Source organism: Nanorana parkeri, unplaced genomic scaffold (assembly GCF_000935625.1).
Source record: "Nanorana parkeri isolate BGI_ZX_2015 unplaced genomic scaffold, ASM93562v1 scaffold1668, whole genome shotgun sequence".
Taxonomy (NCBI): domain Eukaryota; kingdom Metazoa; phylum Chordata; class Amphibia; order Anura; family Dicroglossidae; genus Nanorana; species Nanorana parkeri.
In genome coordinates this window covers 281,065-303,487 of record NW_017307936.1, presented here as the reverse complement: position 1 = coordinate 303,487, position 22,423 = coordinate 281,065, and the positions used below count along the sequence as shown (strand labels likewise).

Genomic DNA, 22,423 nt, shown 5'->3' with positions numbered 1-22,423 from the left:
ACAGATCTCGTCCAACTTACTATCGTGATGTAGAAATGCGCCCATGCCTTTTATTACGCATCTAATGCTGTTTGACATAATGATATGCCTTCAACTTTCATGCAATACCGCCACCGTAAGGCCGAACGAACAGTTACCAAAACTCTATCTTGTTGGCTTGCATTACAAACTTCTACTAATTGATAATGTGACATAGAGGCAGTGGCGGTGTTAAGCATCCACATGATGCTCTAGTGGAGTTTCTAAGTAATGTATGCACTTGAGTACTTTTTGTTACACTGCTTGCATATTCTTCTGTTACTTCTTCTGTGGACCTTGCACACCTGTCCTTATAAGCATTTTTTTTTTCCTTGAAATTATTTAAAGCTGTACTCTAGTAAAACATTTTTGGGCATACATGTACCTCTAATGAAGTATATCCCATGTTCTGCTGGTTAGTGCAATAATCCTCTATTCTTATCTATTATACTGGAGGGCAATTTCAACCATGAATCCACGTAATACTATATTTTTAGAATCTTTATTAACTTTTTCCACAACACAATCCAAGAATTTCACAGAGAGAAAAAAAAAAGAAAAAGGGCATACTATTTCAAATCACTCCAATAAGAGAGGACCAAACAAGGAAAAATACCAATTTGATGATGTATACTGTATATATAAACCATATCTAACCCCAATAAAGTGCTTAACAATTAATCCCTTTAAATTATTATACATTTCATCCAAAACTACTACTTCATAAAAATATATAATATTCAAATAGCCTTTATGATTTTGTATCCAATATGTAAAAAAAGTTATAACACTACCCATATTTAAGCAATCCTCTTCCTATAGTATCATTATTAACTACCAGTCAAGTGCCTTTTAATCAAAAAAATTCAATAACATGAGTCATTAATCATCAGGTTTATATTATTTCCTTCATATATTCAATTAGTGATCCATAATTATATAATGACTAAACAAAAAAGTGTTTATCATACGTGTCTGAATGTGATCAGAAAACGAAAAATCCCCTTTAATTCTATAAATAGTATCTTCCTTACTTCTCTCTCCCCTCCTTTCTTCTTTCCCTTTTTTCTCCCTTCCCTTCTCCTGAATTTTATATTAATCTTTATTGAAACGCTTTCCTTTTTTATACATACTACAACTCATACATACTGTATTCCCTCTCCCATCTTTCCTACACAAAACAACAACAACAAAAATTTAAAATGAAAAAAAAAAAGAGAAACTTTTATAAATCTAACTAAATAAATATTTTCTTGCCAAGTCCGACAAGTTTGAACCCATAGCTTCTAGCCATGGTTCCCAGATTTGATAAAACTTCTGTATACATCCCTTATGTTGATATATTAATCTTTCCCTTGGTAACATTATTATTATGCACTTTCCATTCCTCTACCGTAGGTGCATGGGGAATATCCATTTTTTAAAATATTTACCTTTTATTATTATTTTATAAGTTTAAAATGCTTACATAAATGCTTACATATGTCGCCTCTGCTTCTTTAACCTGCGTTTTAAGAGTTTCTTTCCACTCCTTAGATGGCTTTTTTAATATAGATATTTTTAATAAGTAGTCCACGTATATACGCTTTTAATATATCCCACACTACTGTTCCAGATGCTGAGGGAGCATTAATATGAAAAAAATTGCCTAGTTTGGCGAATATCTTATCTTCCAATGTCAGTAGCAGGAGCCAATATGGGTTCACCGTCCGTGGGCATCTAATCATATCTGACTTTAACTTCAAGGAGAGTAATAATGGAGAGTGGTCTGAGAGGCCCCTAGCCCCATAGGACAAATATAAGCATTTGGAAGCATTTCCTCATTGCACAGTGCCAAATCTATACGTGATAATGTATGATACGTAGCTGAAGAGCAGGAGTACTGATGGACATGAGGATGTTGTAGTCTCCATACATTCCTCAATCCCATCTTACAGGTATCTAGAGACATTAGATTATATACTTGTCCCCTCAGGGACCGATTTGGAACCTATCCAGCCTCGGTTGTAATACATTATTATAGTACCCTACTGCTACAACAGGAATACCAGAACGTTGGGCTATAAATTATACCAAAATTCATATTACTTCATTAGAGTAAGGGTGTGGTATATAAACATTTGCTAAAAGACAATTGAATCTATCTATCACACACAATAGGAATATATAACAACCTTGAGTATATATACAATAGCCTATCTGCACAAGAACATAACAGCAGATTATATTAATATACTAACTCCCCTAGCATATGATGAAAACACTGAGTGGTAACTCTTTGGGAATACAGTTCTTTTAAGATATTATATAGTTTCTCTAGTCAAATGAGTTTCCTGCAAACACACTACTGCAGATTTATAATGCAGCAATGTCATAAACATTGCCTGACGTTTATCCATGTTTCCCAACCCCCTCACATTCTATGATACAATAGTTATCTCATGCTTGGACATTTTGATGTATAACAATTATGTTACCATATTGTAACACCTCTGCAACGCACGCCTATGATCACAACTGCGGAGTAACGTAATTAACGGTTTAGTCAGTGAGCGGTCTCTATCATACTCTCTCAGCAACTTAGAGATGTGTATGAAACCGGTAACATCATGTGGTGGAATAATGGGGTAATCAGGATCACTGTGACACCTTTGAAGCGTCCCCAAGAGGCCAGTTGAGGATCAGCAAGGCAGGATGGTAAGTATGGTACCTCACTATGATTGGAGTACACAACTTCCTACAGTATGCCCATACACACACAATTGATATGGCAAGTCACAGTTAAGTAAGTACAGTTCTGGTATGTCACAGGTGTGGGAAAAGATAATACAAGCGAAACAGTGATAACAGCAATAGTCCCTCCAGTAAGGCAATGACAATTCCCTGGCACGTTATGTAGTAGCAATATAGCAGTTAGCCACAGGTACTTGCGGTTGTGGAGGTCTCAACAGAGCTGTATCGCAGAGGGTGGTAGTTGGGAAGCAGAGCTGTGCCGCTATCACCCCAGGTACGTGCGGTTCTGGGCAGGAGGCAATGTTAAGTTGGTTCCCCAGTACAACCACTACAGTTGTCAGAGAAGTGGTGGCAGTCTGGGAGAAACCTGGTCCCTTGTGCGGACTGCGGATGCTGAGAGTTAATCTTCAGCGTTCACTGACACAAACAGTTGGACGCCGAAGATTCGTCTGGCCGCGGCTTAAGGAGCACTGTGTACTGGAGGGAGGAGCTAGGGTACGTAGTGTGTTTTTTTGAGCCAAAAAAAATATAAGTGTCTTATTTTCGGGGAAACACGGTATTTATGATGGCCATAAATGACCCAAAAAACAACAAAAAAAGAACTCTCCTTTGAAAGTCATGAGTTTGCTTATACGAACACATTTCATGTAACAGTGTGTTTTCTAAAATTATGCTCATTATTGTCCAGCCACACAGTAGCTGCTCCCGATGTATCAAAGAAGTGTTTTTTTTTTTCATTAGCAGTAATTCTCAGTCTAGCCGGCTATAACATAGCATAAGGAACTTGAAGCCTTCCAGGGCGTTGTTTTAATGCCATAAAGTGTGTGCGTTGCTTTTGAACATCAGCTGAAAAATCGGGGAAAAAAGATATTCTTGAACCAAGAAAATATATTTCTCCCTGTATACGTGCCTTCGACAGAATGCTTTTGCCTGAGGAAGGGTATCCTCTGTGACCCCGTAACATGCTATTTACTATGCTGCACATCAATAAATAGACGTTTGCTTATGAATTTGGAGTGCCGGTGTCTTTATCTTTATTCGACAGAATAATGTCTCGGTCCTTGTAATTAGGCAGTCTTATGATAAGGGGTCTCGGAGGATTACCTGGGGGAGGTGTCTTGCGGGAATACGATTAGCTTTTTCTACTGCAAACACTGGTGAAAAGGTTCTTTGCCAAATGTATTAATAAGCCACTGTTCCATATATTCAATAGGATTCTTGCCTTCTATTCTTTCAGGCAAACCCAAAATACGTACATTGTTCCATCTCATTCTATTTTCCATATCTTCAATTCGGATAAAATGCAAAAAAAGTATATTATTAACCGTTTTTAAATCTCTACTCAGAGGAGCAACTTCATCTTTCAGAGTGCTCACCCTTTTCTCCACTTGCGGTCTCTCATTTTTTGTATTTGCTCATGTCTGCTTATCCCTGTAGCCCCTTTCAGTTGCTCACCCGCTGTTGAATTTCTGTTGTTAGGAGATGCTCTGGCTGCTGTATGAGCATATTTCCCCAATCTGCCAGCAACTTCCTACTGTCTCTCTCTTACAGCATGTGGCAGCTGCTGTCCGGCACCATCTTGAGCTGCTTTGTCTTTTCCAGCTTGCTCATCTTTCATTTTGCTTGCCACATATTCCAATTCCTCGCCGCCTCTCTCTGTGTATCACTACCGGCTTTTCTCTTTAAAATTTTGGTCCGTCTTCTGTGCTGCAGTTCACATATGTTCGGTGGAGACAGAGCGATCAGCTGCTGCTCACATGATCACCAAGCCACACCCCCACCTAATACTATATTTAGGCAGATTGTAGGTTCACCCTAGCCATATTCCACCTACTTGTAATATAACTATTTCTAGGTACCCTGGAGCTGTCCTGACAGGGCCATTAGATATCTCTGTTTTATGCATTACTCACATGTGCATAAGAGTTTTTTGTTTGGACAATACTCACAATAACTAACATATGTTCTTTTTTTGTTCAATTATCCAGCTCACTCTAGGCTTCATCTGGAGACTGAGAACTCAGCACACTCTTTTACTTTCACTGTTCATTTATAACTATACAGTGGATTTCACGGCTTACAATTGTGGATCATCATGCTTCTTTAACCCTGCTATTAGGAACGGCAAGTAATAATTCACTGGGCTCGAATAGAACAGGTACCTCTGCGACCTGCATATCAAATTGACTTACATAATTCCACCCCTTGCTTGATCTGAACAGTTGGGGGCTGTGGACTCTGATGCTGGATACATGTCATTGCTATTGTTCTTGCTCTTATGTTGCCCTATACCACTAGGACCCTAATTTATCTTCTCTAGCTAAGATTTTGTCCTCAGGTTTATCTATATCTTTGTTCATTATTAGTTGTGTAGAACACTTTCATGGGGATAAAAAGCTTCACCTTCCCCAATTTTACTCCACAAACTGGTCACTAGAGCATTAGAACAAAATTCAACCTTTATCCAATGGATATAGCAGAACACCAACTCCTCTAGTCCAAGCATACATTTTATTTTCAAAGCATCAAATCTGGCACATGTTGGCTAACCATCTCTGCACTGAGTGAAAAATTCACACCCATCTCCCCAAAAACTAAACAGAATATTCTGACCATATGCAATCGGGTAAGAAACAAGGGCCAGTTGGATATTCTCTTCTATTTTATAAAAAAAAAAATGCTGACATCCTGGTGCCTCATCTGACACATCTTTTTAACTCCCTCCCAAAAGCAAGATAATTCTCTCACTGGATATATTAGTAACAGCCATAGCAATGCTCCCCAAACCTGAAAGAGACCCACATATGTGGTTTAATTTCACGCCAATATTAAGAGAAAACTCATCAGGGAAGCCTATCCCACCTGAACATAATAACTGTCCTGTTCTTCCATCATTTCGTCCCACATATTTTTTTACCTTTTGTATTACTTGCCCCTCCTACTAGATTGTATGCTCTTATGAGCAGGGCCCTCCTAACCCTCCTGTATTAAAATTGTATTGTATCTGTACTGTCCTCTACCCTCTATTTTGTAAAGCCCTGTGCAAACTGTGCAACTTGTGATGGGTAATACAGCTTCTCTACCTTGCACATTCCCACACCTTTGCAATCTGCGATTGTCCCTAGATGTGCATAAAGCATTTGATACACTATCTTTGGAATACCTTGTTTTTGAGCTCTGCAAATGGGGTTTCCATGAGGACTTCCTCAAATGCATCTTGGTGCTTTATTCATACCCCAAGGCCTCTAAACGGTGCAGTGCTTTCTCTTCTACTATCTATATTTCATATTCATGGAGGCACCAGACAAGGATGCCCCCTTTTACCATTATAATTTGCTAAAGCTTTAGAACCCGTGTTAATTTTGTTTACCAGTGTTAATTTTCATCACAGTTTTTGTCATCGACACTTTTTCAGTGACTACTAGACTAAAACTAAATGAAAACTTATGTTATGATGACTAAAACTATAAGGAAAGTATATTGACATTTTAGTCGACTAACTAAAACTACACTAAAATGTTAGAGAGAGAGACAATTTGGGAAGAGATCCAATCAAAACTAATCTCTTTGGACTTCCTGTTTTAGTTCCATCCTGAAAGGACAGCTAATAGGTAATATGTGCAATGACATTACAGCCAATATCGTTTTTTATTTTAATATTTTAGAGTTGCACTTCTGCTTGAAAGAATGAAGAATGTCATATGTAAGTTGTTATAATAAATGCATATCTAATTACTGGTCCCTTGTTGAAAATACTCAATATTATTGTTTCTTTACAAGACTTAGTTTAATCAAATTTTAAGAAAAATAAAGACATGTTATGTATCACAACAGTTAAATCTGCATCTGTATTGTATTTTCAAACCCTAATACCATAAGTAACAACAGGTTAATACATGCGTACTCCAGGAGTAAATCATGAGATTGGAAATTCTTAAATTACTCTTTAACTAAACCAACTAGATTTTAGTAGACTAAATACTGTATACTGTAGATGTAGTCAACTAAAATCTTATGATATTTAGTCTACTAAAACTAGACCAGAACTAAAACAATTCAGATGTCTAAAATATGACTAAAATGAAATAGCATTTTAGTCAAAAGACTGACTAAAACTAAATCGAAATTTACTGTCAAAATTAACAGTTTAGAACGTTTGGCAATGGCTATTAGAAACAATGTTATTATCCAGAGCATAGAAATCACAGGCACCCATCAAATTGTATTGTATTTTAGTGATGACATTTTACTTCACCTTTCTCAATCTCACGCCACCCTACCTAACACACTCTCCATACTCTGCATTTGTGGAAATATACAGCCTATGCATAACTGAGGCTAAAGCTCATGCTCCAAGTATCACCCTAGACTCCTATACCCCATTTTATGTGCCATCTAACTATGCGTGAGTTCAAGACTCCCTTATCTTGAAGTTTTATCTTTTCTTGTTTTATTATACACTTGAGTTATCCCCCTCTTTAGAAAGATCTAGCATAATAGTTAGATAAAAGGCGATGGTTTGGCAGGATCCAGGCAATAAAGATGTCCTACCTTCCAAAATTATTAATCAATCCCTCCCGATCCCAAGACATATCTTGTAAATCCGAAAGAATCCAAGTCTTTTGGGATTACTTTTGTATGTATCTCCCCTACTCCAGATTTGGATATCTGCATAGGCTTCAGATGGGAACATTACATACATTAATTGAACAAGTGTTTGAAAAGCACCAGACTCTGGGATGAATGCTAAATTGTGACAGTGGCAGAGTTCATTAACCACTTCGAGCGGGTTCAAGTAAATGTATCACATCAATTAAAATTTTTCGCAATTAGTACATATGAACAGTACAGCAAAGCAGCAAAGAATGAAAACAAAGGAAATAGAAGACGTCCAGTACTCCGTCCCCGCCCTATTACAGATCATTAGTTATATCGATGCCATTCTGCATTGATTGCTGTATAATTTTACACTTTCCATTTCACTATATTACACACCACACTTTTTTTTTCTTATTTTCACCGCTCCAAGCTTGCACGCGCACAGCCCTGACGAGGCATCCCTCCATTACCAATGTGCTTTACATTTCCTAAACCGATAAATAAATTCACACTACTGTTACAAGGATGGCAAAAGTGGCAGACGGGCGGGGGAAGAGGCAGAGCAGGAGGGGGGCCAAGTTGCCGCACCATGAACCTCTGGGTTATACTTGCCCCCTGGGCTAAAAGTTGCCAGTCAGCCCCTGCATGAGGGGGAAGGGTGAGGTGAGGAAATGGAGAGGAGAAGATCAGATACCAATCAAGGTGATTTGCCAGATGGTAAAGAAACATCCAAAAGGTAAGGATGTGGCTGTTGTACAGACTGAAACAGAGCCCTCCTTAAGGGATGTGTTAGAAGCAGTCCAGACATGCAATGTATCCTTGTTTTCATTGGTGGATCAAGTTCAGGGATTGCGTGCAGATATGGTCAGCGCTGAATACTGAAAAATGGCCTGGATGGGAAGGGGGTTTAACACCGCGGATGTCAACTGGTTAAACTGACAGCTGGCGTGCGGGGGAGGAGCAGCACAGCGCGCCGTGCGTGCGCAGCCACAGAGTGCGTCGCTGGATCATCCCGAGGTAAGTCTGTTACACTCTGTGTGCCCAATCCAGCTTGATCACTGTAGTAGGGGGATTTCCCAACAGGGTGTTGAATATCGCCACAATTGTATCGTGCACATTTTCTGGCCCCATGGCTTCAGGAATGCCCCTTACCCTCGAGTTTTTGCGCCTGTTCCTATCCTCCAAATCTTCCATGTGTAGCTGCATCTCTGACAACTGTTCTGTTTGCAGATCACGGGCGGTCTCTAGGGTCGCGAGTCTAACCTCCATCACCGCTGTGCTCGTCTTGCTGCCATCGACCCTTGTGGCGAGTTGATGTACCTCTTGCCGCAGTTCTTGAATGTCCTGGCTATGGGTCTCCACGATTTTAACTACCAGTGTTTCAATATCAGCCTTAGTGGGCAAAGACCGAAGCAAGGCCCCAATGTCTAGGTCGTCTGAGTATCGTCGCGGCCTAGGCTTCCAAGCCCTCCGTCATGCCTGCTGTAGGTGACATCGCCCCGCTGTCCTCACTACACCTGGAGGTAGGTTCCTGGAGGCGGCTCGGAGGGGGAGGAGGGAACTGATAGCTCAGGCGGCGGTACGGTATGTGAGACTGCGGCTTTACCGGGGCCTCCACTCATTCCCGGCGGGACCGCCGGATTAAAGAAATCTTTGATTTTAGCCGGTGCCAAACGCTGTGGAGTATTGCGGTACTTTTTCTGGCGCGATCTGTGCATTGTAGACAGGTAAAGTGCTATGTCAATCTTGTTTTCAGGAGCGGGTCTGGAGAGCAGAGAAGGGACGCATGTTCACTCCGCCATGTTTCTGACACGCCCCCCACATTCTTGATGTTTTACTGAAGTGTAAATTTATGACTGTGAGCTGACCAGAAAGCCCTGTACTTTTATTAACCTAGCACACCCTTATGCATTACTCTTAAAAGATTTTTCACTTGTGGTAAGCGATAGTTGTAGATATAATACAAATCTTGTGCAAAAAATGTATGTTTATAAATGTCCAATTAATATTTGTATAATTAGGTAATGGTGGTGCATTTTTTCATGCATTTCAATAAAGCATACCTTACTATCAATTTCACTGCTCCCTAGTGCAGACTGGATGACATACAGCAAGGCATCAGTCAGTCCATCACACTCTCTCATTCTTCTGCGTGCCTCTTCTCCAGCAGAACTTACATTCCTGGGGGGAAAAAAAAATATTCCATCTGCACCTACATCTTTTACAGTAAGAAAGTGAGGAGGTTAAATCATATATATTTATATTTTTTCAGGGGGAAAAAACAACCATAATGTATGCATTTACAACATCAAGCAGGAAAACTGCAGGCCAATTCTGAAACCTGAAGCACTGTTTATGCATTGGTAGTAATATTTTTAGGGAGCCTTTCATTAGATGTTAAGGACAACTTGCTAGCTGTACAAACTTCAGAATGCAGTGATTGTTTTTTAAAAGATAAATTAAGAGGTGTACACAGCATTTTGTTCCAGCAATAATGTTGTTTAGTGTCTATTTAACCGACGTGACCTGATCTTTAATATTTGACCAAAAAACTGGGTAATAATAAATGTTTCCTAACATAATGTTACAAAAAACGCACACAACTGCATGCTGTTAATGCACGTATAAACAAGCAAAAACAGTGCCGCCAAGGTGTGAACCCAGCCTAGGGCTACATTCACACTTATAGTTAAGGTATGTTTAGGGATTCTAGCAGCAGGAACTTGTGATTTCCTGCAGGAATCCTAAATCTGCCGTTTACAAGCGCCAACTGTCACCTGTTCAAGTTAATGATCGGGAGACAGCGGCTGCATTTGAAAGCAGCAGAACACTGACACACCACATAAAGTATATAACTGTACGTGATACGATTACATGAGCTTAGTAATCAACCACTATTCTTTGATGCATCAACCATCTGTAACAAATTCATTAAGCAATACTGACATTTTTGGTGCCAAGAAAACTGGAGGTAATCAGGGCCGTCTTTAACGCAGGGCAAAGAGGGCACTTGCCCCGGGCCCTATCATGGTTGTGGGGCCCAAAGCAGCTGCCCCTTGAGCCCGTTGCCCGCCGCGGTCGTACCATAGGATCAGCACCGAAAAAAAACCCCCTTCCTGCATGTGGGCAGGAAGGTACCAAATACCCTGGAGACATGATGCCAAAAGTGGCATTTATGGCCGATATGTTTCGGCGGCCGATATATCGGGCATCCCTAATATAAACGGCTGAGCTTGCAATTAGTTTGAAATCCTGCAGTCAAAGTTTTTTTTGAGAGAAGTCTATGATCTATGTGTGCTGTTTTTTTTTCTGGGTGTTGGAGAGGTGAAATTCCTGGGGGGGGGGAGGGGGGGCAAGAAAATGTTTGCCCAGAGTCCGATCAGTATTAAAGACGGGCCTGGAGGTAATTAAGACCTTTTCTATTTTGGCGTACAGAAAGTGCTAAGCTAGCCTGCTAGATTGCACCGAGTGGAAAGATATGTTTACACAGGGTGTCTACATGGTGATGGGGAGGGAAGGGAAGCAAAGAAGCTGAGAAGGGAAGTCAAATACAGACAACAGACACAAAGAAGGAACAGTATGTGAAGCTGTTACTGCCACAAGCAGATTCCCCCTCACCTAAACCTGGAACTGCTGATCATCTACAACACACGTTTAGATGATCAGCAGTGCCAGGTATACCAAGGCAAAGTTTCATGCTGGATTATTGCACAGATCTGAAAGAAATACACAATGCACCAAGTTTCAAGTAAGAATATGCATATCCCTTGTATTTAGATAATATTTGCTTATCCCAGAGTTCAGCTTTAATGTTTCTAAAAAGTAGGGCTGTTATTGATTAAAATTTTCGTGTTCGATTAATCAAAATTTATTTAGATTAATTATAACGCACATACAGATCCAACTACATTGGCCTATACACATACAGCACAGCAATGAAGTAATAAAATGAACTAGGATCACACTAATCCAGCACGTTATTAATCTTACGTGCCCCACTCAATATGGCCGCCGCTTGAGTGGGGCAACTCAGAATAATAACGTGCTGGATTAGTGTGATCCTAGTTCATTTTATTACTTCATTGCTGTGGTGTATGTGTATATGCCTTGGCTGGCGCTCGTGCAGAACAAGTTTCTTGGGCAAACTCACTGGCCCAAGTGGCTTCGTCGGCTAACGAAGGGAAGGGGAGGAGTCCGGTGAAGTCGATGTCCGTGACGTCACCGGATCTCCGATGGGACTCCCGGAAGCCGTCGGAGAGGTGAGTGTTTTCATTTTTGATCAAAAGAATTTTAATCGATCAAAAAGTTTAACAATTAATCGAGGAATTAATCGTTCATTTCTGCAGCCCTACTAAAAAGCAAAATGATTTATGTTGCAATCATATGTTATATTTAATATTAATGAATATTAATGAATGTGCCCTAGGTCCAATAAAAACAAGCAAGTTGTAGGAGCGCTACTACCCTGGAAATAATAATGAATAAATGTGTGTAATAATAAGGTCCAATAGTTACCCTTGAGGCTCCCATTGCAAAAGTTACCTCTAAATTCCCACTGTCCACCTAAATATTTATCTCTGTCCTGAATCCTTGGAGTCCCAACAGTTAATTCAACATTCCTAGAACAGATATCGCACATAATAACAATGTGAAACATAATAAAATGTCTATACCCCACACAATTAAAAACAAAAAAAAGTCTGTATCTCTAAGTGCCATTTTGAATATTCAGTAAATCTACTCAGCCCTCCTGTGGGGATCCAACTAGCTACTGAACTGGAGCTAACCGCATCAAAATCACCACTTTTTAAAGGTGAGCACTTCGTAATCTCCTGTCCAAGGAATCAAACTTGCTTTGGTCCGGAACTGCTTGTAAATGGATATTCCATCAACAAATCAGGATACTTTTGTACCAATATATAAATGTGCAAAGCTCAGAAAAGAGAAAATAGGCTCCTCATTATGTAAAAGGTTAATTATTAAAAACAAAGTTAAAACAGCAGGGAACACTCACATGACATATGTGCATCCAGCACTAATGGATTATCGCATGAGTGAACAGAGCTCCAGTAAGCTAGTAACAGAATGCTTCACTGAGTATCAGGCGTGTATGAATGTATCCCCATGTCCCAACTGACGCGCTTCATCACCTGGACTGAAGATATCAGAGGTGTAGTTTGGGAGACACCTTCTAATTATGTATAGACTAAAATTAAATGTTAATCCTCAATTACATTGACCAAAAAAAAATAGGATTATTTTCCTGCCTGTAAAATCTGTTTCTTGGCGTACATTAAGGGACACATTCCATAGTCTAGAATGATGGGCTTCTGAAACCACCTGCAGATAGTGGAACTGGCAAAGGTCAGAAATGACAGAGAGAGAGAGAAAAGAAGAGAGTCAGTCTGTCTAAAAGAAGCTGCAGTGAGGTGGTAGAGGTAGACACACAAGCGTACACCATATCTACACAGTGGAGATAAATTATTGGGATAATGTGGAGCAGGGCACAGAGATGGGAGAACAATGTTCTGGTTAAGAAGAAAGGAATTAAGTGGCGAAGGAGGCAAACAGGACCCGATGAAGCCTCGTGAGGCATCGTCTGTTTCACTTTCTATACTACTTTTTTCTATCTCTCTTCTGTCTTAAGTCTTCTCTCTTCTTATTCCTGATAGGTTTCTGGAGAGCCGACAGAACCAGGTTGAGATTCCACAGAATCACTGGGAAACATATGGGGAAACAATGTGAGTGGCACCCTGCATAAAAGGTTATGACTGAGGAGTGAGAAGCAAGCTGTCATTGAAAAAGAATCACCAGGGGGGCGCGGGCTGACGCCGGGGAAGATGGCCGCACAGTAGAGAGGTTCTGAAGTCTTAATGCAGACCCAGCAACATTACCAACGACTGAGCACTAGCATCCGATCCCCACAGGCAGCAATTGATCCACGATTGGCGGCCGCTGTTATGGGGAGTCGGTCCCCGCAAACTGACCGACTTCATCTCTATGGTCGGAGCCCCGGGCCAAGCAAGATGGTGCCGGAGCAGCTCTCGGCTACCCACGTGGCCCTGCCTCGCAGCCTGCAGGACACGCTTCAACGAACGGCTGGCGGCACCCGGGGCACTACACCGCCCAGCAGCTCCTCCTCCAAAACTAACAGCCCACCGAATCCTCAGCAGAAGAGGGCTGCACAAACATCCTCTACACCCCAGGTAACAATTCCTCTTGATGATACCAGGGAGCTCCATGACCCCATTGATAACTTTCCTACCACTGACACCCCTGTAGAGGATACGATTTTAAAGGATATGCTGGTGTCATTACACAGTTCCCTACATAGTGATATGGTGTCTATACTGCGTCAAATCAGGGGAAAGATAAACGAGCTGGGTGACCGGGTGAATCACGTTGAAGTTAAGATGGGAAATACGCAGAGGCCCACAACGAGCTGGTGGATGCTTATGCTGACACATCTGATGAGCTTCATACCATATCCCAGTAATTGGCAGACCTGGAAGATAGAGCCCAGCGGAACAAAATAATGTTCAGAGGAGTCCCTGAACATGTACCTCCGGTATAGCTGTGTGACTTTGTACAAGGACTGATCAAAGATCTACTGCCCTCTTTGTCAGACTATGAGACCATTGTCGACAGGGCCCACCGGTTGCCGAAACCCACCCATCTCCCTGACTCAGTACCTAGGGATGTGATAGCCCGCATCCACTGCTATCATGTGAAAGAACAGCTGATGTCCCTTTCTGGATTTGTTACTCCTCTGCCTGACCCCTATGGATCACTTTCCTTCTATCGGGATCTGTCATAGGCTACCATTGCTGCCAGGAAGCGGTTATTGCCCATTACGAAAGCTCTGCGGGATCACAAAGTTCCTTACAGATGGGGATACCCCACCAAACTACTGCTCATCAGAAATGGAAAATAGTTTACTATCCCTGATGATGCCTTCAGGTTACTTCTACTGAAAAAATGGGAGATTCCTATTGATGAGGCTGCCTGTGGCTTTACTGATGTTGGCTGATATAATCTACAGTGACCATATCCATGTTTTCTCCTTCTGCCTGATGGTCGGATGCGAGTGCTTGCCCATGCTCACGCTCGCCACCTAGACGCCTTGGCTGGACTGAGGCATTGGTTCTTACCTCTCTAACTCCCGGTTAGAAATATGCAGCTGAGTTCTGCTGCCCTGAGTACCGCTTGTCGATGCTCACTGTTTTTAATTTTTACCAGATTTGGTTGTTGGCTGGTTGTTGACTGTTTTGTTTTTTTACGGTAATGGTTTTATTTCACAGAAATTGCCATACCAGAAGCGATGTGCGACACAGAGCGTTGTCATGATGGAGGATAAAACCGTTTGCCCATTTCTCAGGCCATTTTCAAACTGTCTTCATGGTCACTGCAGCATCACCATAAACTAATTTTAACATTTCGTGTGTTTCTTTAGCACTTTTTTGCAGTTTGAAAAAAAAAATTCATGTTAATGCATTGTTCATGATCCATGATTTCCAGCGCACTTTAAAACACACTTTCTTTCAACCGTAGCTCACAACCGGCTCACTGCACAGACAAGTTGAAACTTGTCACACACTGGTACTAAGGTTCGACGCGCTGCTTCTTGTATTGAAGATCCCTGCCTTTCCATTGGATGGCACTCGGCAGCAGGATTCACTGTATTTTATCACACCTTGTAGACCCCTATGGGTTTTCTGTAAATTGTACAGTATACTGTATTAATTAATTAAACTGATTCATTTAAAATTTACATTTATTGACCATAGAAATACATTCATATTGTTTTCTCATTCTTTGTAAACTTTTGCAGACGCTACATCTCCAGCATGAATAGAAACCAATTCCTTAAAAAAGTAAATACTCTTCAGAGGATAAGCTACACTCGGAGTCAATTTATCCTTCAACCCTTTTACTGCCACCAACTTATGTCATATATTGGTCATATATTGCTGGCAGCATGGGCATATAAACAAACTCCTGGCCACTATAGCATCCGGGAATTTGTTCACACTTTCACAGCTAACTCAGCTTTCCAGTGTAAGTGATTTGGGCAGTTCACTTCCACATAGTTACATAGTATTTGAGGTTTAATAAAAACACAGGTCCATCAAGTTCAACCTTTGTGTGTCTGTGTGATTGTGTGTGTGTGTGTACACGGGTCCCTCTGTGGTCTATTTTTTGAAAGTACCTGTACCCCTGTATTTTATGGCCTCTGAGGAAGGTATCTAAAAAATGTATGAATGATTCAATACTCTCTGCAGATACCATTGCTTGTAGCAATGAGTTCCACAATTTAACCGCTTTAACAGAAAAAAAGCGTCTATGCTCTTTGTGGTTAAACATTTTATCCACCAATTTTAGGAGGTGGCCTCTAGTCTTTGTTAGGGAGTTTACTGTAAAAGGTTTATTACTGATGTTGCCATCACCACTAAACATATACATCAAAATCATGTCCCCTCTTAATAGCCTCACTTCTACAAGTTTAAATTGAACAAGTTTACAAGTTTAAATTTAGCAAACATGCCACATAGCTTTGGTCCTCCAGACCCCTAATTAGTCTTTTTACCCTGTGATCACTATTACCCAATGTATCTCTAATAGCTACGTCTTAAACTAGGTCCGCATTATTGTAAATTATAAATCCAGTATAGCTTTTTTCCTAGTTGGAATATCAACCATCTGATCCATGAAATTGTCCTGTAACAGGTTTAGGAAACGTCCAGCCTTTATCGAATGAGCGGTTCCATTTGACCAATCAATGTCCGGATAATTGAAGTCACCCATTATAACAACATTTCCCTGCTTCACAGGTATTTCTATTTGGGAATGTAGATGAGCCTTCTCCTCTTCCCTTATGGTTGGGGGTTTCTAACACACACCCACGATTAGTTTACAACTAGCATCATATTGAAGTTCTCTTCGAGTAGCATAAGTTCAAGCTCCTCTAATTTGTTTGCTAGGCTTCTAGCATTCGTGTACATACATTTGAGTTTGGTGCTAGTGGTTTGAGTTTCATTATTGCTCATTCCTGAAGACCAACTACTTTCTTTATCAGACCTCGGTATGGTTGATACATTACAAATTGACTCGAGTGAGCCCTCTGTCTCCCTTTGTATTACAGTCCTCTATATTATTTCTCCGGTAGTTACTTGCTCTCTGTTTATTATACTAATTTTTATCCCCCCCCCCACCCCCCATTATCTAGTTTAAAAGCTCCTTCAGTCTTAACCATTTTCTCCACCAAAAGTGCTGCACCTTCCCCATTTAGATGCAGCCCATCTCTGCTGTAGAGTTGATAACCGACTGAGAAGTCAGCCCAGTTCTCCATGAACGCAAAGCCCTCTTTCCGACACCAGTTCCGCAGCCACATCAGTTTAGTTCTCTCAACTCCCGCTGTCTCTCTGGAGTGTCTTGTGGCATCGGCAGAATCTCAGAAAATACTACCGTGGAGGTCTTTTTTTTCAATCTAGCACCTAGGCCTTTGAAACCTTTATTGATAGACAATTCTATTAATCAAACCATTTGTTCCGCTCTCTTAGATTACTTATCACATGATCACAATCCTACTACCAATTTGTTAATGGTTTGGGAAGCCCATAAGCCTGTCCTTAGAAGACACTTCATTCAATTAGCCTCAGGTACCAAAAAAGACCGCCTACAACGCTTACGTGCCTTATAATATGACTTCTTAACTAAATCTAAATTATTTCAAACTAATCCTTCTCCGAAAAGATTGGAATTGGAGAAAGCTAAATTGGCCCTTGGTCTCCTTTTAGCTAATCAAGCAGATAAAAGTATCAGGCGAACACGCCATGCATTCTATTTGTATGGTGACACACAACACTCATTGTTGGCCTGCAGACTTCCCCAATTTGATATGCATCATAAACTTTATCGTCTCCGATTGGCCGATGGTACTTTGTCCAGCAATCCACATAAAATTGTCCATGAATTTGGCAACCATCTTTCCAACCTCTACAAAGCCTAGATAAGGCCCAACACCTTTTTGCTAATTTTACATTCCCGACTTTGTCAGAAGCTCACCGAGATTTTCTTGTTCATCCTATCCATCCTCCAGAAATAGAGGTCACTAACGCTATTTCCTCACACAAGTTGAACAAAAATGTCCAGGCCCAGATTGCTTCTCGGCTAAATATTATAAACTCTATTCAGATATCCTACTGTCAAGTGCTGACAGGTGCGCTTTCAGGGAAGCAGCGAGGAGGGAACCTACTGGCAGGTAGCGGCCTGAGAGATCCGAAAGCGAGGTACCAAGGGATAATCCAAAGGAGTAATCGAGCAAGATCCGAGGTGGGTAGCAAAGGGTAAGAGACGGTGGGCGGCCCAAGGACAGTACACGGGAAGTCAGCAGGAAGTTCAGTAACCGGGTAGCAAGGCACATAGGAAGCTTTGTATGTCACACCATAAGGTAGACTAACTCAGCACTGAGCCAGGGCTCTGACCAGGTTTTTATAGCCAGGGGATGTGGGTCCGCCCCTTCCCGAGGGCCAATGGCAGGCAAAATGTGTGTGTGCAAAAGAAAAAGGGGATTAACTCGTTAAAAGATAACAAGTTAGTAGTGGTCAATTTAGGGATCCGGACAAGCTAGTTGATTGTACGAAAAATAATTTTATTGAAAAAGATATAAGACATCAAACTTAGCTTACTAACTACCATAGTTAGCTAAGTGTGATGTCTTATATCTTTTTCAATAAAATTATTTTTCGTACAATCAACTAGCTTGTCCGGATCCCTAAATTGACCACTACTAACTTGTTATCTTTTAACGAGTTAATCCCCTTTTTCTTTTGCATCAATTAACCTGGTCACGGATCGGAACACACGAGCAGTTACGCAAACTCCAATAGGGTGACTACAATTAGTCGGATCTCCAGGCAGGAACACAAACCCCTTTTTTCTCAAAAGGTGTGTGTGGGCTGGGGAACCTCCCCCAACAAGGCCCACATCTGAAGCCTAAACAGGCGCATGCGTGTTGCGCGCGTGTCCCCGGGCTGCGCGCGCAGCCTGTGTACTGTGCACCCGTCGTGCGGCTTGCGCACACGCGATAGCGTCTGTGGGTCTGTGGGTCTGCCAGGTGGAAGGGAGGTCTGTACCCTACGTCGTACCCTCTGGCCTCGGGGGGAGGTGACGTCCCTGGCTTCCTGACACCTACCCCCTCTCCTAACAGATGCTTTTTATAGTATTTCCAGGAATACTTCCGCTCCGAGTCCCTAATGGCTACGATATGCATGCTCCCTAAACCCCACACGGATTACATCAATTGGTCCAAGTTTAGACCAATTTCACTTTTTAACATTGATATTAAACTTTTGGCAAAGATTATGGCGAATAGATTAAACCAAATTATTGGTACTTTGATTCATAGAGACCAAGTTGGTCTCATCCTCACCTTTCTTCCCCACATCCAATCACTATCCAAATCCTGCCGCCTTCACCTTCATAACATCTCCAAAATACGCCCCTTCCTCACCAAGGAAACCGCAAAATTACTCATCCACTCCCATGTTATCTCTCGTAATGACTATTGTAATTCCCTCCTCATTGGCCTTCCACTACACAGGATATCCCCCCTTCAGTCAATCATGAATGCAGCTGCCAGACTCATCCATTTGACCAACCGCTCAGTGTCTGCAACCCCCCTCTGCCAATCCCTGCACTGGCTTCCACTCGCCCAGAGGATAAAATTCAAAATATTAACAGTCACTTATAAAGCCATCCACAACTCTGCCCCCGGATATATCTCAGACCTTATCTCAAAATATCACCCTAACCGTCCACTCCGCTCTTCCCTAGACCTCCTGCTTTCCAGCTCCCTAGTCAACTCCTCCCATACTCGCCTCCAGGACTTCTCTAGAGTCACTCCCATCCTCTGGAACTCTTTACCCCAACCTGTCCGTCTATCTCCCACCCTGACTGTCTTTAGGCGTTCCCTGAAGACTCTTCTCTTCAGGGAAGCCTATCCCATTCTCAAACAATTCATCCCCACACAGCTACCTCCTCATGTATTATTTACCCCTCCTCTTTCAGATTGTAAGCCCTCAGGGGCAGGGCCCTCCTTACCATCCTGTCTTGAATTGGATTGTAATTGTAATGTCTTCCTTACATTGTAAAGCGCTGCGCAAACTGTTGGCGCTATATAAATACTATGTAATAATAATAATCCCTCGCCGCCAAGCAGGTGACAATATCCATAAAGCATGTCGTTTAATAGATATGGCCATAAAGAGGAATATACCCCCTCTGTTATTATCATTAGACATCAAAAAAGCTTCCTGGCCATATCTTTTACATGTTTTGAAACTATGGGGATTTGGACCAGAATCTTGTACCTGGATTCTTTTTTTTCCCCCACCCACGGCTACCGTAAACTATTCTGCCTTTAGATCTGTCTCCTTTCCTATACAAAGAGGCACTAGATAGGGCTGTCCATGCTCCACCTTACTATTTGCTCTCGCCATAGAACCCATTGCACAACTGATACATTCCCATCTGGATATTTCCAGAATTTCAATTGCAGGTCACACACATAAATTATGCTTATTTGCAGATGATATTGTTAACCTGGTTTGAAACTTTTTAGATTCTTACAGATAAAACATTTTATTAGCTCTATCATCAGTATCCCACAGACCTCAACCCTTTTATCTCCCTTTAAGCAGATCTGTGCTGATGGTCCTCATTCCCCAGGGCTGGGAATCTCTATGCTATAAAACACCTTATTTCTGGTACCAATCTGCTACACCATACCTATATAGAACGTTGGCTTGAGGACCTTGCCCTCCCCATTGAAGATGAAATTTGGTCTCCCCTTTGGACCTCAACCAAATCCAGCTCTAGCAATGTTATTGCATTGGAAACCAATAAAGTATTACTTTGTTGGTATATAGTTCAACCTGCCTCAAACATGGCTGTCCTAGGGATGGTACATTTTTTCACATATGGTGGTCCTGTCCTATTGCTCAACATTTCTGGTCCAAAATGTAAAAAAAGATATCTACATTGATGGGTAAACATGTTCCACCTATCCCGCAAGAAGCACTCCTCAAAATTAAACCCCCTACTCTCAATTATATCCAATTCAAATTTATGCTTCATGTTCTCATTGCAGCCAAGAGAACCATTGAAGGTGCTTGGTTGAAAGAAAATATCTCTTTTTATGTTGCCAAGTCTAAAATTAATTGGTATTTTACCAACAAGAAACTGACTTCACAACTCCTTGATAGAATGCCCGCCTTTGAGAAGTTGTGGGATCCCTGGATTAAGCACTATCTCCCTCCCTCATTTGACAGATGCTTAATTGCCTTTTAAAAAACTAAGTTTATGTATTGTTCATGCTCAGATACTTCACCTACATAAGAATGTGCACTTATCCCCTGCCTTTCTCTTCCCTCCTTCTTTCTTCTCTTCCTTGAACCCATTGACTTTGTCATCATTTATCCTCCTTCATTTACACGTTCATATCTGTTATGTTTACTATTTCTGCTAACTACTGTTGTGGTTTTCTCTTGAAATCTGTGTACATTGTATTGTTTTCTTATAACAAAATATAATAAAAACTTTTTGAATAAAAAAAAAACATAACTTACCTAATTAGCGACAGTTTGGATATATTCCCTGTATATTTCCTTTACACACTTATGCCTCATTTCACATGGGACGAACACGTCCATGCGGCATGCACACCCATAAACAGGCTGATCCTGTAAAGGAAAGGTGCTGTGTGTAAATGTGCACAGCAGCCTGTTCTTCCCTATTGGAGGATGCGGCTTTATGCTGTCACACGCACACTCGAACTGCACATCCGTGCGGGTACGGGTATCCGCACTTGGACATAGACAGAATGCATCCTGTCTGCGTCCAAGTGGTTTTATGTTTTTTTTTCCATTTATTCTGCTGATTTGATTTAATATAGATTATAAATAGTATAGAATTTTTGGGGTGCAGATAGAAGGGTTATTACTCCATTTTGGATTTTAAATAGCCTGACCTTGCTGTCCAAGTAAAAAGGGTTTATATCCAATTTTGAAGTGCTAATAGCCTGATCTTTCTGTCCAGACAAATAATTAATCAGTATTAATCATACTCTGGATATTACATAGCTTGAATGTTCATCTTGGATTTAAACAGCCTACATTTTCTATTTAGGCATTTAAAGGTTGATACACTTAAAACGTTTTTGTTGTAAAGAAGCGCCAAAGGCAATCCGTATCCCTCACACTAGGAGGGGTGCTGAGCATATATGCAGGATGCAGCCCCACAGCAGTCAAGGGAACTGGAACATCTAGAGAGAAACAAAGAGAGGGGCGCCTTTCCTAGTGCAGAATGTTTATTCAATATCATCAAAATCGTACAGACAGGTACTCACAATGAGGGTGTAAAAATGAGCAGCAGGACAGTAAAAACCGGAACAGAGCAAGGGTCCGTGTGGAGCGCCCTGTATGCGGCTCACTGTGGTGTCACTGTGTGTTACCTTATAACAGGTGGTGATTTTGATGAGGTTAGCTCATCTAACCTGGTCCAGTGGGTAGAGGGACTGCACCTACAGTACTGAGTAATACACAATGGTGGATATAATAAATTCAAACGTCCGCAATGAAAACTATTGCAATTCCCTAATCTATGAAGCCTGCAGCCACCACTCCAATATATTGCACAACCACTGATAATTCAATCACAGAATGAGTGCAGTGCTAAAAAGTGTGAACATTGCTATAAAGTGCACTGTGCAAACCAGTGATCTGTAAAAGCAAAACTGTTTTGTGATGCACAGATGCCTGCTTGCTGGAGACACCCGCAGGCGAGCACAGGAACTGCAGGACCTGGCTCCAGCACCACCTGGGGGTGCTCTGGATTCTGACAGTAGGAGAGCAATATAGGGCCATACTTTTATCAATAAAGTATGGCATTGTGTGGCAATGCCACAGAGTATGCTGGCGACACACAAGCACCCAGGACTCTCAGCCAGAGGGGCTGAGAGGTTCCAGAATGTAAATAGTTTTGCAGGGAAGAATCTGGCCTTTCAGTTTCTTCC

The 22,423-nt window shown here is 41.4% G+C and overlaps 1 protein-coding gene across 1 annotated transcript in view; it reads right to left on the bottom strand.

The window, feature by feature from the left end:
• The window catches only part of LOC108799244 (catenin delta-2-like), a 292,772-nt gene that overhangs the window by 3,025 nt on the left and 267,324 nt on the right, over nt 1-22,423 (bottom strand). Inside the window, exons 10-11 of the mRNA XM_018571079.1 lie at nt 9,414-9,531; nt 8,503-8,742 (exon numbers count right to left, since the gene is read on the bottom strand). Of these exons, the coding sequence (XP_018426581.1) occupies nt 8,503-8,742; nt 9,414-9,531 (358 nt within the window). The remainder of the gene's footprint in view (nt 1-8,502; nt 8,743-9,413; nt 9,532-22,423) is intronic.